We start from the raw sequence: 15,936 nt of genomic DNA, 5'->3' as shown, positions 1-15,936 counted from the left end.
GCGTAAATTACGCCGTTTTCACTGCAGAACCGCCATTAATATCTGCGTTTTTTTTTATCCAATCCAAAACGGCGTTCATTTCGCCACTTGGCTATCCATATTATGCCATCATTTACACCGCTTGTAGTACAGAACGCTGTATTTTGCTGCGTCTTTTCGTCTAAAACACAGCAAATAACGGCGTTTTCTGGACACCAGGCGTTTGGTTAATGGCGAAATGTGACCCATTTGGCGTTCCATAAGTTTAACATCCGAAGCGCGAGCTGAAAGCTGCTTCTCTAAGTTGAGCTCTCTTTCATGCCTTTCTGCACTTCAATGGACAAATTCACTCAAAATTATGTTAAACGCCTGTCTCGGCGAGTATCCTATAAACATAGTCAGTTATGTGTCTTAAGTGAGCGCAAACCCAAACGTGTGATCCGTGTGTGCATTCGGTCTTAAAGTGACAGCATCCTAATAATCCTGGTACTGTCTGCATTTTTAATGTTAACCAAACAACAAAGGACAATCTAAAATTTTGGTGTCATAACTGCCAGTTTTTGTGTCATGGCTGGTATTTGTTTTGTTGCTAATCATTTACACAATGGCTCTTACGATAATGTTTCCAGTGTTCATTAACAATGCTATCTAACACTTCATTATTAACTGCTTAACTAGACTCCTTAGGAGAGATATTGAGAAACTTATATAAACGTTTTTTTAGTTTTTTAGTTCATACTTTTAATATCATACTTTTCATTTAAGTTAATTTCTTAGCTGTTATTAATTTTTTTTTTTTAGTATAGGTGCATCAATAATTGCATTAGTGTCTTGACAACCAAACTATTTAATAAAATAATTGAATCTTTCAAATAATCGAGGTCACTTAGGCACATGAAACAAATATTGACCCTAAAGCCTGCATTGGAGAAGGCAGTAATAGGTTTTATTGGAGATCAATCAGGCTGATTTAATAATTAGTTGTTCTTTTTAACATTTGTGGTATTAAGTGTGTTTTTGTTTCTTTGTTTATATTAATTTTATTTATTCTCATGTCATGACGTTAACTGAAGACTGTTGTGTGTGTGTGTAGCATTCAGGGGACTTTGGACATTGGTTCAGTTCAGCTGCATTGTATACTCTGAACAGAAGAGGCTGAGGCCAAGGACTGGTTCTTCGGTAAAGGATTCTCAGGAACAATGGTGTAAATTTGTTTTGTTTAAATGTATGCATTGTTTACACATTTTGCAAAGGTCCAAAAGAGAAGCCAGTAGGCTAACACTTGTGGTAAGGAGAATATTTAATAATAAAATTACCAACGGGTTTCGGCTTGAAAGCCTTCCTCTGGGTATAAAACAGACACAATCCATGAACATTGTCACAATCACCAGCTAGACTGCCCTTGATAGCCACCAGAGGGCACTCCAACCTGGACTATTACCACACTATCAAGGACTTCATTACCCATAACCCACTGCCTGGTCTAATCAGCCATGATTGTCTACAGCTGTGTCTTGTTTCCTCATCAGTCTCATCATTTTTAAACCCTGGTTTCTGTCTCATTCTTTGCTCAGTCTTGTTAATGTTTACACTGCTTCCCTGGCCTTGATTTTTCGGTTTTCTCTGTTTTGTTGTGTTTTCTCTTGTTCGGTTTGCCTGTGTTATGGATATCTTTGTTTGGACTGCACTGCACGGTTTTACATTTTGCCTGTTTTTGGACTTGATTGTGGATTACTACTTCTAATAAATACTGAGCAGTTCATGAAAAACATTTTTTTTTTTTTTAAATAATATTATTATTTAATATTAATACATCGCCTGAAAAAGAAATGCTTTTGAATGACTCATAATTATTGCACAATTACACTGTAAAAAAACAATAAGTAAATTTTACTTAATTTTTCTTTCGCAAGTTTTTGCACGCATATTTTTTAAGTAAATTTCAAATATGGAATTAAGTAACTCAACTAAGATATGTAAAATTACCAAAGAAACTTGGCCAGTAAAAGGTTGAATAACTTCTACTTTGTTGAAGTTTCTTTTGTAATACATTTTACTCAAACAATATAACACTGAATTAAACCATGCTTTTAAAGTGTATGCTTTACTTAGAAACATCTAAATAAATAATATATCTTCATATAAGAAGTAATGCAGCACCTGAACACAGACCTTAGTACTTGGTACACAATACACAATGACGGTAACATTCGATGGATCGTTTTGAGAGTGAATGTGGCATTTTGAGTAGAAAATGAACTCCAAATATCACAAAATGGCAAGTTACTAAAAAAACATAACCACAAAAGCAATGATAAAACAGTGTAAAAACAGCTGGAAAACTGAAAAATCAACCTCATTAATTATTCAAGGCCCAGTGCATGATGGGAACACCAGTATCAGAAAAGTTGAGTAGTTTTACTTAATTTTATTATGTTGATATTTACGCTTTAATTTCTACAAGCTTAAATTGAGTACTAATATAGAATTTAGTTTTTTTAATTCTTACCTAAACTAACTTTTTCATGTAAAAATTACATTTGTTTTTCCTGTAGTATTTACTTCACCATAAAATCATTTTTTTTACAGTGTAGAAGGACTTAGAAATTAGGTCAATAACAAAGGTTATGCAAGAAGATTAAAATAATTCTTTATTAAATAAAACTGAAGGGAACATTTATTGATATGTATAACTGGATTGGTCCATAATCAAACATGAGAGTAGAGACGTCTTGTCTTTTGTAAGTATTGATTTTCTTATGTCCATACAGTATGTTGTCAGAATTATGAAAATATGGTCCTGGAAAGGTTGTTACCTGGAGGGAAGGAGTCTAAGATCACTTGATTTAAACCAATTTTGAGTTACTCATAAAGCAAATTAACATGAGCTGACAAGCTCCTCTCAAGACTGTTTGACCTTTTTTTTAATCAAAATTATTTAAGCTATATGTCTTTTAGAGTTTTCTTTGTAAAACTGTAAAGTAAGCATTAGTTTATGGTAATTTTGCAGTTATTCACAAATTATGATGACCATGTAGTTTTAATGGACATGTTTTCAGTTTGTTTATTCTTGTTTAAAGTTTTTTGTTTGAAAGGAACTGTACTGCACCAATTACTATTAGGCCTATGGTGCTATGGTTACCACATTTGATGTCCAATGGCCACGAGAGAAATGAAGAGCACTCAATTGCTGTACTAATTTACTCTTTAAGAATAGCAATAATCACATAGCCTACGTACATATTCATTTTCAAAAGGATCACATAAATGTAAAAAAAAAAAAAAAAAAAAAGTACATATAGGAAGAGCGTAGGCCTGCGCAGAATAATAAATAAATACAATGAATTATTTCAACAGATCAAGGATACAGATGTTGCGGTTAGGAAGTGAAAGCAACGATTGCAACAGTCCGTGTTATTCTCCACAGTTCTTTAACTGATCATTTGTCCGGATGACAACGTGAAGCTGGTCGTTAAGCTGCAGTCTCATGTCCCCTGATGCATGAGGAATCCACAGCGATGATAATTGCAGGAGTATATAAGTCTAGGATGTGTGTATTACTAAGTATTTATCCTGTTGATGTGTATGACTCTCAAATGTGGTTCTACAATAAGCAAATAAACTTAACAGAAAACCACATAAATATGCAATTAACGCTAACAGCACAACAGAAAATGCTGCATCATTGCAACTATAACGGGCGATCATTCTCTTCACCATAAACGCAATATTTCACGTAAATCAAGTAACTACACTCAAAACGAAACTCAAGGTCTTCAATGACGCACTTTCCAGAATCGTCACAAAGGAAACTTAAGCGAAAAGTCTGAAATAATTAAACATCACAAATAGGGCTGCAACAACTAATCGATAATAATCGATAATGAAAATCATCGACAACGATTCTGAGACCTAATGAATAAGATCAGAATGAGATCATTTAAGATCATTTATCTGTATTAAATATGTTAGTCACTATTGTGTCATTTTTCATTGACATTGTATGTAATTCACACATTTATTGTTGTTTAAGATAAACGTTTAACATCGTTAAACATGGTAAAATTTCTTTGAGGCATTTACCGCGCATTTAAACTAGGCCTATAAATGCTGAAATGCACCAATGCACACATAGGCTACTGCTTTTACAAAAATTAACCATACTTTTACAACAAATAAAAACAAAAACATTACTAGTTAAGCCAGGGTTACCACAATTGAACTATGGTTTTGCTACACAAACCATAGTTTAACCATGGTATTTGGTATTTATTATTAGGATGTTGTGATGGAGAGACCTGGAAGTTGTCTTCACTGTTTTTACTGTGTTCATACTGTTTCTAGGCATTTTATAATATTTATTTGGGATTTGCTGTTTTATTTTTTGTTTTAGCTGAGTGGGCGTGGCCTTAATGAAACCACATGGGAGTTTTTTTTTTATGGAAATGTTTGGGCAAATGTCTTTTTATCTGTCCTATTTATTGATTCGTTTTAACTCATGTTATTAATCATCTTGTGTATTATTTATCAGGGGCGCCAGCAGGATCTCAGGTGTGCCTATTGTTTTTAGAGAAACGTGATTAAAGAAAAACGAAGCCTCCACAGCTAACAGAATTTTGTTATAAGAACGTTCTCTAAATATTCGGAGTTGGTTCTGGGAACATTAAAAACGTCCAGTTTTCTTGACGTTACAGGAACGTTTTTTTTTTAAGGTATAATGTTCCTCAAACGTTCTTTCAAATTAATTCTGATTAAATTAATTTTGATTAAAAATTCAACATTGTAGGAACGTTGATTTGTGACATTCCAAGAACATAAAATGTACAGTTTCCTTAATGTTAGTAGAATGTTATTTAAAGGTTTGTATGATGTTCCTGAAACATTCTTTCAATCATTCAAACACCTGCTGTGAACAAGCACTGAAAGAAAGAGAAATAAGAACACAAACTAACTTTCTTCAGCCAAGTTAGATGAACTGAAGATAAAAGACATTAAATCTCTGAAGATCTGATTAAACAACTCCCCAAACAGCATTACCAGCTTCACTTATTACTAACCAGACTGACTTTATTTCTGATCAGATCAACATGTCTGTTTTAATAACAGACAAATGACTGTATTAAAGTGGTTTAAATGTAGGCCCTGTGTGTATTTAAGGCAGTCGTCATTAGTGGATGGGAGGAAAGAAGGACTGATCATGGTTTTAGAGATTTGAACGAGGTTACCGAAGCGCTGTCTGGGCGCACCGAAACTGTCCTCAGATGCAGATGAGAGTTGTTCTACAGTTTTAGTTCTAGTTTTTAGACTGTTTTTATTGATAACCAGTTTTTATTCTCTTAACCATATTTATTTGCACATCCGCTGAATAGCATCTTTTTGGAAGCCAGCATCGCCATGTTTCTCACATCTTGGTGTTATTCTCTGGTGACCGCTCGGGTCTCTATCGCACCAGGAGGCAGCGGTGGGATCCAGGCCCGGGAGAACGCACCGGCACGTCTGGCCGGGCTGACGAGGGTGCACACGGATCGGCGCGGTCCGGACGAGCGCTGGAAATGGCGTGGAACTGAGCAAGCCAGAGAACGCAGAGGTGTGAAACGATAGGCCTACATGCGACCCATGGTACGAGGAAGAATCGACGGAATGCTCCCGTTTTTGCCAATGGAAAGGAGGGAGATGCTCAAGTTCGTCACTCACGAACTGATTTGTTTGCTCAGGACAGTTTTATGACACAAGACTTTGACCTCTTTTGATGAGTCTGCAGGACGGCATAACCCAGTGGCATTCGCTGGCATGGATCGTCATCAGAGAGGACGACTGGGAGGCCAGGGAGGACTCGACCACGGGAGGGGCGGTGAGAGCCCTAGATCGATGATCGAGGTCTACGGGCATTGTTCCGAGTGCCAGCGGACTCACTGGGTATGGGTGCACACTGACTGACTGTGTTCTGACTCTCAGTTTTAAGGGGTGGGATGTGTGATGGAGAGACCTTCTTCCATCACTGTTTTACTGTGTTCTTACTGTTCCTGTGCATTTTATAATATGTATGTGGGGTTTGCTGTTTTATTTGTTTTAGCTGAGTGGGCGTGGCCTTAATGAAACCACGAACTGCATGGGAGCGCTCATTTTAGCTATGGAAATGTTTAGGCAAATGTATGTGTTGGTTTTATTCGTCCTATTTATTGTATTTATTGATTTGTTTTAACTCTTGTTATTAATAATCTAGTATATTATTTATTAATCACGGTAAGGCCGTATGTCCACCAAAGCCGCTGCTAGCGTGTTTTTACAATTGTTTTAATGGGAGCGCCGCGTTTTTAAAAGGCCAGGAGGCGCTGAGCATCTATTTCACGCTGAAGAGCTGAGCGCTCATCGATTTTTATCGGTCGCCTCGAGTTAAATAATGTCCAAATTTGGGTAAAATGCAGTGCTCATCACTGTCACTTTATACCCAGCCGTCCAATCACAGTGGAGGGGCGGGACAAATACAACACCGACCAACCGCCACATTCTTATATATATATAGAAACAGTACAAAAACAAATCTGTGAAATTAGATACTAGTAACACTTCCGCGAATATTCCATATTATAGCAAGCAAATTGTCTCAATTCGAGAAAAAAAAAAAAAAAAAAAACCTGCGCTGCCGAAGTGCTTCAAGCGCTCACAGATAGGTGTTTTCAGCAGAGCGCCTATGTTTTCGGCTGGCTAAAAACGCTTTAGTGGACACGCGGTCTAAAGCAAGAGTTAATTTTACAAAAATGGTATGTTCCAACTAGCAAGCACCCTGACAGCAACATATGTCGGCCCAGATCTGGCCCTCGTGTAATCCTCTTGTGCCAGATGTGGGCCGGATTTAGCCTATATGTCTGAACGTGTGTGTATGTGTGTGTGTGTATATATATATATATATATATTATATGTATATATTACATGTGTGTATGTTCAGACATAGGCGGAACCATATGGGCAATTGGGCAAGTGGGAGGCACAACAAAATAGAATTTTTTCAGCAGACAAGCGATGCATTCTCAAATGTCTGTCTAGCCATGGCCTATATATTTCCTTTCATCAGAATGTTGTAAATTCCCTGAATGTTTTGTTGAAAGTTTATGTTCCCCTGCGTGAATCAGCGGACGCGCGATCTATCGCCGAATTCACACATCCGAGCACGCGCATTTTCGTTTCGACCCTCAGATTCTGAGAGCTGTGCTGTGTCCTTTCAACCGAAATGAAAATGCCTTCTCATGGATGTTAAAATCGACCATGGAGCATCAGCCTTGCACTTTCATGTTGTACTTTGCACCCGCTGGCAATCAAGAAAGGGGCAGAGTTTAAACGAGTTTAAACTTTATTTTAAGTTCAAATCCTCACAAAACTACGCAGCTATGTTATTGCAAACAAGACCATGCACTCATTGTCGCATTTCGGAAAAATCGAAAGAAACCTATATAGACTGATTGGCTTAGAACGGCATGTTTCAATTTTCAAGTTTAGTTAATTTTTGTCTAATGGCATGTTGCATTCTTTCTTCAAATTTATATCTAATCTTGAAGTGAAGTGAAAGGTTATTATACCTGTAACAGTTGGCTTCGCTAGTTATAAAATGCTTCATTATGCTGCTACTTGTTGAGATTTATATCTTGTACTTGTTGAGTTTTATATCTTGTCTTAGAACATATTGCATTGGGTTCAGAAGTTATAAATAATTTATCAGCGTACTCTGTAAAAAGTGGTAGGCCTAACCTAATTTTGTAAGGATTTTTTTTTTTTTTTTTACTTAAGCTAAATCAAAATGACTTCTGTTGATGTAGCCTTCTGTTATCATAGCAATATTTTAGTGTGATTTAATTTAATTTTGGTTAATATTTTAGTGTGATCACAGCCCAGCATTTTTAAACGTCATCTATTTTGTGTTTTATTAATGTGAGATACAGTATTAGCAATGTCTAACTCAGCCGCATGGGTTATCTGAGCAACTTTTAATATAACGATGGAAAGAAAACACGAAAAAAATAAAAAATAACAAAAAAAAAAAAAAACGGAAAAAAAAAAGATTATGATGACCATGTAATTTCTAAAGGTCGTGTTATTGCAACAGCAGTAACTAAGTAATTTGATCTTATGCAATTCGCAGAAAAGTTATTTTTTCATATACATTTATTTCGCAGTCACATGACAGTTGTCCAGCGCCCTCATTGGCTTAAACAAAGTTTCACTTCATGTCTGCAACAAATAAAAGAGTAAATTTTAAGTCTGCACGATCATCTTCAACAGTCACGTGAATTCACATATCCTTACGAAAAAAAGACATGGATTTGCATTTCCTGGTAAGGTTTTGAAAAAAATAACTGGATTTGATAAGACAAAGGTTTCTTTTTTACTGAAATGTTCTGATATAATGATACTATTGTGTTGATAAAAGTGTAAAAGTAGCTATAAGTTCATTTAGGCTATAGCACGTTAGTTGCAAATATGTTTAAAATCAACGAGCTGTCTCTCAAAGAAATTATTGGTTAGTTTTGGGCTTTAGCAAGCATGACATCGCTGAGTAACAGGTTAAATCAACCTGATGTGTTTCAGTCGCAGAAGTCTCCCTGCCGAAGCGCCGAGGGAAAGGGTCGAAGGAGAGAATGCGCAGGTTCTGACACCGAGACGAGGGTCCTGGTCATAAACACCGGCGGAACCATTGGAATGATCTTGCATGACGGCGGTAAACACCATCAGCTGCGCTTTCACACCTGACTGCACGAGGGTTCATACAGACAACTAATATTGAACAGCACTGCCACAGTTTTTCATAGAATCATAAGGATTCATAGATATATTGCACACAGAAAATTGCATAAAAAAGCTAGACTTTATCTTATGTTGTAATCTAAATTATAAAATGATAAAATGCATGCTATACCTATTTTATGATGTGTAAAATTTCAAAACAAAATGAGCAGTTTCCGAATTACTTTGTTTTATAGACCAATCAGTAAAAAAAAAAGAAGTTAGTTACACTTTCACATTGAGTATTACCAGCATAACATCTGTTCGTTTAAAAAAAACAACACCCTCACATTATTTAGCCTAATTCACAGAGGCTGTCACTTTGCATATTTATCGTTTCATGAGACTGTTTGAGTATTCCAAATGACAGAAGATGCGTTTAATATCCGCTTTTTGTAAAAACGTAATTTCGTAATTTAAGTAGCTAATTAAAATAGTGTATATTTTACTAAAGTAATTGTGGTTCGGTGTTGTAAAAAGAACAGTTCACTAATAAAACCATGCAAGAGATAAATTATTTTTTTCTTTTTCTCCTTAAGGAATCTTAAGGAGCTTTGAGGCTTTAATTGAAGAACCGGTTAAGATGATAAAATTAAGGATTCAAGGTTATCTATTAATTTTAAAAGAATCAGTTAAATTACGCGGTTTTATTCGGAGACACCATTTGGATGCGACTGTGTTATTTTGTGTATTTTTTTAGTTAAGGAAAAATGTTTATGTTTAATGTTCAGTTATGTTTGGCGTTCAAACGACTTTCTGTTATGTTGAAGTTTTTATCGTTACTATTGTGCAGAAGAGCTTATGGTTAGGTTATGGATAAAGCCTAATACTGTGATGTATGCTGCTCAGTGCGCAATAGTTTTGCTAATGTCATTGCAGTTGCAAGTTTATTCTTGTGCTCTAGCTGCAGACAGACGAAAAAATACAAACAGGTCATTTCCGTTTGCTAAAAATCAACTTAAAAATTAAATAGGACATTTCACTAATAATATTAAATTAACTGTCAGACTAAATCATTTAGGAGATTTTACATTATTTATTCTTGTGCTAAAAAAAAAAAAAAAAAATCAAGCCTTAAAAATATAGTGTAGGCTAATATTGTTACCACCATATTTTTTTATTTTATTTTTTTATTTTTTTTAAGTAGATAGCGCATAACATTTTCTTTAGGTATATATAGCCTAGGCTAACTATAAGTTCAGTGCCGCTCACATCTGTTTTGTGAGCGGAGTAATGAAGTAAAAATTATTTTAAACTCTGTTTACCATTTCATGTATTCTAAATATCCTACTCTCATTAATGGAGTTGAGCACTCAAAATATAATGAGTCATTACCTAGCAGTTAAACAAAAATTAGGCTATATGATTTCGGGTTTAAATTAGTTTAATTTAAATACTTTTTGAACACTTTACATTGGCCTGCTATACGTTTTCATGCTTTAATGGCATCGAGGGGTTCTAGGTGAATAATAATCCCTCTATGAATTGTGTTCTAAATTTCAGAACTCATATTTTGAGAAAATATTTTCGCGATAACAATGATCAGTGATGCGCACTGGACTCGTTCCGCGGTCGAACGGTCCATTGGCTATTTTATTTTTTATTTTATTTATCAAATTGACCTTGTGCAAATTGATCAGTAATAAATAATAGTTAAAAATAGTTAACAATTACTTGTTTACATATGATGCATTTTATATTAGAGCACGTCCTGGAACCTTTTCAGTTTGACAGAATGTTACTTCGGGTAGTCAAACTAATTACTTAACATTTTCTTATACTGATTATTTGCTATATTCCAGATTACATCAGACTCTTAATGCTACGCTTTCGTGAACGAGCGCCTCCGATGCAACACTATGAAAAATACCATTATATTTAAAGGTTAGAATTTGAAGGAAACAGAAAGATTAGCATTTTGCATTTGCATATTAAACATTACTTCTTTCAGAACAAGATGTAAGCAGTTCCGTTTCATAGGTTAACTCACGCTGCAGCCATTGCTATGGGAACACCTTAGGTGGGATGAATGTCTGAAGCCCTTACCAGTGGCTCTCAAACCTGTCCTGTAGTACCACTAGCCCTGCACATTTTATATGTCTCTCTCATCTATCACACCTGATTCAGCTCATGAGCTCATTAGTAGAGACTGCAAGACCTGAAATGGGTGTGTCAGATACAGGGAGACATACAAACTGTGCAGGGCTGGTGGTACTCCAGGTTTGAGAACCACTGTCTTTTACTATGGCCCTGTCCCAAATGGCACCCTAAACCCTCACGGTCTTCCTCTGAGTCTGCACTTTCACAACGTAATGCTGTTTTGACTGCCGGGCAAAGTCTTCTGCGTAGCTCACAGTCTTGCGGGCTCAGCAGAAGTGCGCATCGAGGGCGCATAGCAGCCGCTTGACTTGGACCCAGTTCACTGCACTGTAGGTTCAATACTGGAGTTCCTGCAGAGTAGTTTTTTGGCGGGGGCAGCCGCTGCCACTCTTAAAGTTTATGTGGTAGCATTTTCTGCTGAGCATGTTCCGATGGGAAGCATTTCCGTTGGGTGTCAACCTATGGTTTCCTGTTTTCTGCAGAGGTGGAGACAGCTTAGACCTTTCTGCCTTGCACAAATTCCTTCATGTGACTTATCAGTTGTCCTGGAAGTTTTGGCAGACCATCCATTTGAGCCACTGGAGTTGGTATCAGACAGGCTTCTGATCCTTAAGATGGTCCTTTTGTGGCTTTGTCACACCTGCAGCCTTTTTCTATCAGCCCTTCTTGTATGGATTTTGCCCCAGGCCTGGTTAAAGTCTTGCTGAGACCTAGACCTCAGTATATTCACCTTATTCCAGGTTTTATCTGCTTGAGCAAACCCTCTACTCAGCCTTCCAATTAATCCTCAAAAAAAGGTGGTAGGTGAAAGTGTTATGGTATATCATTCCCAATTGTGATGGCTACGCAGCACGAGTGGACCTATGAAAGGGAACGTCTCATTTACGTATGTAACCTTAGTTCTCTGAATATGGAATGCGACGTTCCATTGCCAGCCATTACTTGCGATAAAGTGCTTCCTTTATTATGGTATAAGGCAGTGGTTCCCAACATGTTCCTGGAGCCCCACCAACACTGCACATTTTCCATGTCTCCTTTGTCTGACACATCCATTTCAGGTCTTGGGGTTTCGACTAGTGAGATGATGACCTGAATCAGGTGTGTTTGATCAAGGAGACATGGAAAACATGCAGTGTTGGGGGGCCTCCATGAACATGGTTGGGAACCCCTGGTATAAGGTATAAGGTGGTATAAGGGCTTCAGACATTCATCACATCGAAGGTGTTCCTGTAGCGAAGGCTATGTAACGTCTTGTTCCCTATTCAGGAAACCAAGGTTACATTCATAACCGAGACATTCTTTAACAGTGGGAAAGTCAGTCAGGAAGATAGCAGGCCTAAATACTTGATGTAACAGTGAAGATTAACAGAAAATTTTTTGTTTGTTTGTTTCTATCAGGCTTGTGCCTTGTTTTACCATGTCAGCCATGTGTGATATATATATATATATATATATACAGTTGCAAGAAAAAGTATGTGAACCACTTGCAGAATTTGTGAAAAATTTTAACAAAATAAGGGAGATCATACAAAATGCATGTTATTTTTTATTTAGTACTGTCCCGAGTAAGATATTTTACATAAAAGATGTTTACATATAATCCATAAGACAAAAAAATAGCTGAATTTATTAAAATGACCCCATTCAAAAGTTTGTGAACACTTGATTCTTAATACTGTGTGTGGTTACCTGGATGATCTACAACTGTTTTTTTGTTTTTTTTTATTTGAACCCTTTACAACAGTGACTGAATGATTTTGAGATCCATCTTTTCACACTGAGGATAACTGAGGGACTCAAACACAACTATTAAAAAAGGTTCAAACATTCACTGATGCTCCAGAAGGAAACATGATGCATTAAGAGTCGGGGGGTGAAAACTTTTTAAATTTGAAGATCAAGGTAAATTGTACTTAATTTGTCTTCTGGGAAACATGTAAGTATCTTCTGTTGCTTCCGAAGGGCAGTACTAAATGAAAAAAATTGATATTTAAACGAAATAAAAAAAAATTGTACATCATCCTGTTCAAAAGTCCCCCCCCCAACTCTTAATGCATCGTGTTTCCTTCTGGAGCATCAGTGAATGTTTGAACCTTTTTTAATAGTTGTGTTTGAGTCCCTCAGTTGTCCTCAGTGTGAAAAGATGGATCTCAAAATCATTCAGTCACTGTTGGAAAGGGTTCAAATATGCAAAAGATGCTTTAAAACTGAAGAATCTGCAGGACCTGGAGGAATTTTCTGAAGAACAGAGCTCAGTTTAACTGCTCACAACAAACAAGGTCGTAGATCATCCAGGTAACCACACACAGTATTAAGAATCAAGGGTTCACAAACTTTTGAACTGGGTCATTTTAATAAATTCAGCTATTTTTTTTTTTTGTCTTGTGGACTATATGTAAACATCTTTTATATAAAATATCTTACTCAGGACAGTACTAAATAAAAAATAACATGCATTTTGTATGATCTCTCTTATTTTGTTAAAATTATTCACATTTTCACAGATTCTTCAAGTGGTTCACATACTTTTTCTTGCAACTGTATATATATATATATATATATATGCACATATAGTATATATTATTGTTATTAGTAATTCTTTATTAACTCACTACTTGAGTAGTTTTTTCATCGGATACTTTTTTACTCCTACTAAAGTAACTATAAAGATTATTACTTTTACTTGAGTAAATATTTCTATAAGTACTTTAACTTGAGTACAGTCCTTGGATACTCTACCCACCTCTGACTGCAATTATAAGCCTATAAAGCCATTCAATTCTGCCCATGCACAATAACACAGCTTCAGGAAGTTCGCAAACTTCACTCTTTATCTTTATTAAAATATTATCTGGGTTCAAAGAACTCAGATACATTATAAAGGAGTGTACTTTCAATCTGTTATTGAGTTACTGTTTAGGTTAGGTTAGATTCTTTATTCTCTTAATGCAGAGTGTTAAATAACAATCAGTGAAATAAAGTTTGCATTTAATCGTTAGTTGAAATAGCAATCTCTCTTTCCCTGCCAACATTTTCTTTAAAAAAAAAAGGTGCCAGCTAGCACTAGCCTTTTTTAACATGTTTACAAAAGTTTCATGGCCCCCAGAATATTTTGTTGTATATACATGCAAACAGTCAGTATATCAAACAAATGAACAGAGTTCTGCTATTTCACAAGTTCGCACTTAAAAATGATCAAATACTGTAGATTAAAAGCATAAAATATGTGTATTTGGCATGCTGTCCGAGGGGAGAGCTCCGAGCTCAGAATTTGGTCTGAACCCAGAGTACTCCCGTACCTCTAGCATGGAATAAGAACCAGCTATGAGTGAGGAGATGGGGTGGTGGAGGGATGCAGAAAACTGTTGAGGAACGATCGATATTAGAAAATCATTTAATAAAAGCTGGATGACTTGTGTTGCTAAATGGCATACATTTCATTTTAAAATATATTGTATGGTGGTTAAAATTGCATTACTCTTACTACAAATAAAGCTTATGCTATGTAACCCAGTTGACAAAAAAATTGTTACTCGCAGTAAATCAAGAAAACAAGAAATTCAAACAAGACTAATTGTGTTGAGCTGTATAACAATGATTAGTTTTCTGTCAATAAACATATCCAAAAAGTTGCTCACCTGTCTAATAAAAAATGTAATATATTAAAACATCATTCACGCTGCCAGATCTTGCAAGAAAATCAGCAAACAAGAAGGCCGTAAAATAAATAAATAAATGGAAATGCTTTATGCTGAAATTAAGATCAACACCTGCTCATTTTAAATGATGTTTTGTTAACAAAGTTTAGGAGAAGCACATTTAGATAATCAACCAATTCTGCACTGGTGGAGCACATTCTGATAATCAGTTCAGTTTCGAGCATCCCTCCTCTACCCCAACACCTCACTCCTAACTATTCCTATCCCAGCTTGGCATGTAGGGGAATTCTCAGGGTTCGGGCTAAATTCCGAGCTTGGAGCCCTACCCTCAGACAGCAAGCCAAATATGCATACTTTTATTCAATTTGATTATATGTAAGTGTGAACTTGTGAATAACTCGATAAACTTGTTTGCTGTATGTCATGTCGTTCCAAACCTGTAAGTCTTTTGTTAATCTTCAAAACAAAAAAAGAAGATATTTTAAATGAAATCTGAGAGATTTCTGTCCCTCCATTGACAGTCCACGCAACTACTTTAAAAGCTCATAAAGAGATCGTAAAAGTAATCCATATGAATCAAGCGTTTAAGTCCACATTTGTGCACGTGGCCATAGATACCACTTATGCTGTCGTATGGTACAGCTTCTTCAAAGCGCTCATGAAATGCTGAAATAAACTGATAAAACATGATGCAGCAACTGTGCCAGGGGTTTTCAATCATGCAGCACTTACTGTTGTACATATATGAATTTGTTGTCAGATGCTTTTCTTCTATATTTGCAGTTCTGTCTCCAGAACCAAATGCTCTTGTTAAAACTCTACGCACACTCCCCATTCTGCATGATGAGAAATACGCACAAAAGACAAAGCTGTATGAAAGCTACAAGCCTGAGGATAAAACACTGGTGCTGCCGTAAGTTCCCATGCAAACATGTAATCAAGTTTGTTATTTAAGGAGGTAGCTCTCAGCTGATTTTGATCAGGACCCAGAGTGTCATGCTAAATTATTTGGTGATGCCACATAGTATAGCAAAATCAATTTATCATGCACAAGTTAAAAAAAAAAAAAAAATGTCCAAAGTTACCATGAACTACAATATTTAAACATACTAAGCACTGACAATTTGCTGAAAATTTGTAAATGCTTAAAGGGTTAGTTCACCCAAAAATGAAAATTCTGTCATTAATTACTCACCCTCATGTCGTTCCAAACCCGTAGGATCTTCGTTCATCTTCAGTACAGAAATTAAGATATTTTTGATGAAATCCGAGAGCTCTCTGACTCCTCAATAGACAGCAATTTAACCACCACTTTCAAGGTCCAGAAAAGTACTAAAGACATTTTTAAAATAGTCAATGTGACTACAGTGGTTCAACCTTAATTAAAAAATGAAACAAAAATAACGACTTTATTCAACAATAT

General features: G+C 36.0%; 1 protein-coding gene across 5 annotated transcripts in view; it reads left to right on the top strand.

Annotated features, from left to right (window-relative positions):
* Positions 1-15,936, top strand: part of LOC127505766 (60 kDa lysophospholipase-like) — a 293,042-nt gene that overhangs the window by 14,028 nt on the left and 263,078 nt on the right. For 2 of the 5 annotated variants that reach the window (XM_051881574.1, XM_051881572.1), the window contains exons 2-3: positions 8,560-8,689; positions 15,297-15,426. In XM_051881574.1, coding sequence (XP_051737534.1) covers positions 8,560-8,689; positions 15,297-15,426 — 260 coding nt within the window. Of the gene's footprint in view, positions 1-5,535; positions 5,896-7,997; positions 8,307-8,559; positions 8,690-15,296; positions 15,427-15,936 lie in introns of those variants that run through there. The other 3 variants (XM_051881570.1, XM_051881571.1, XM_051881573.1) reach the window with 3 other exon arrangements.

The sequence above is a fragment of the Ctenopharyngodon idella genome, chromosome 23 (assembly GCF_019924925.1).
Source record: "Ctenopharyngodon idella isolate HZGC_01 chromosome 23, HZGC01, whole genome shotgun sequence".
NCBI lineage: Eukaryota > Metazoa > Chordata > Actinopteri > Cypriniformes > Xenocyprididae > Ctenopharyngodon > Ctenopharyngodon idella.
The sequence above is the reverse complement of the archived record's forward strand: the minus strand, read 5'-3'. Positions and strand labels throughout refer to the sequence as shown.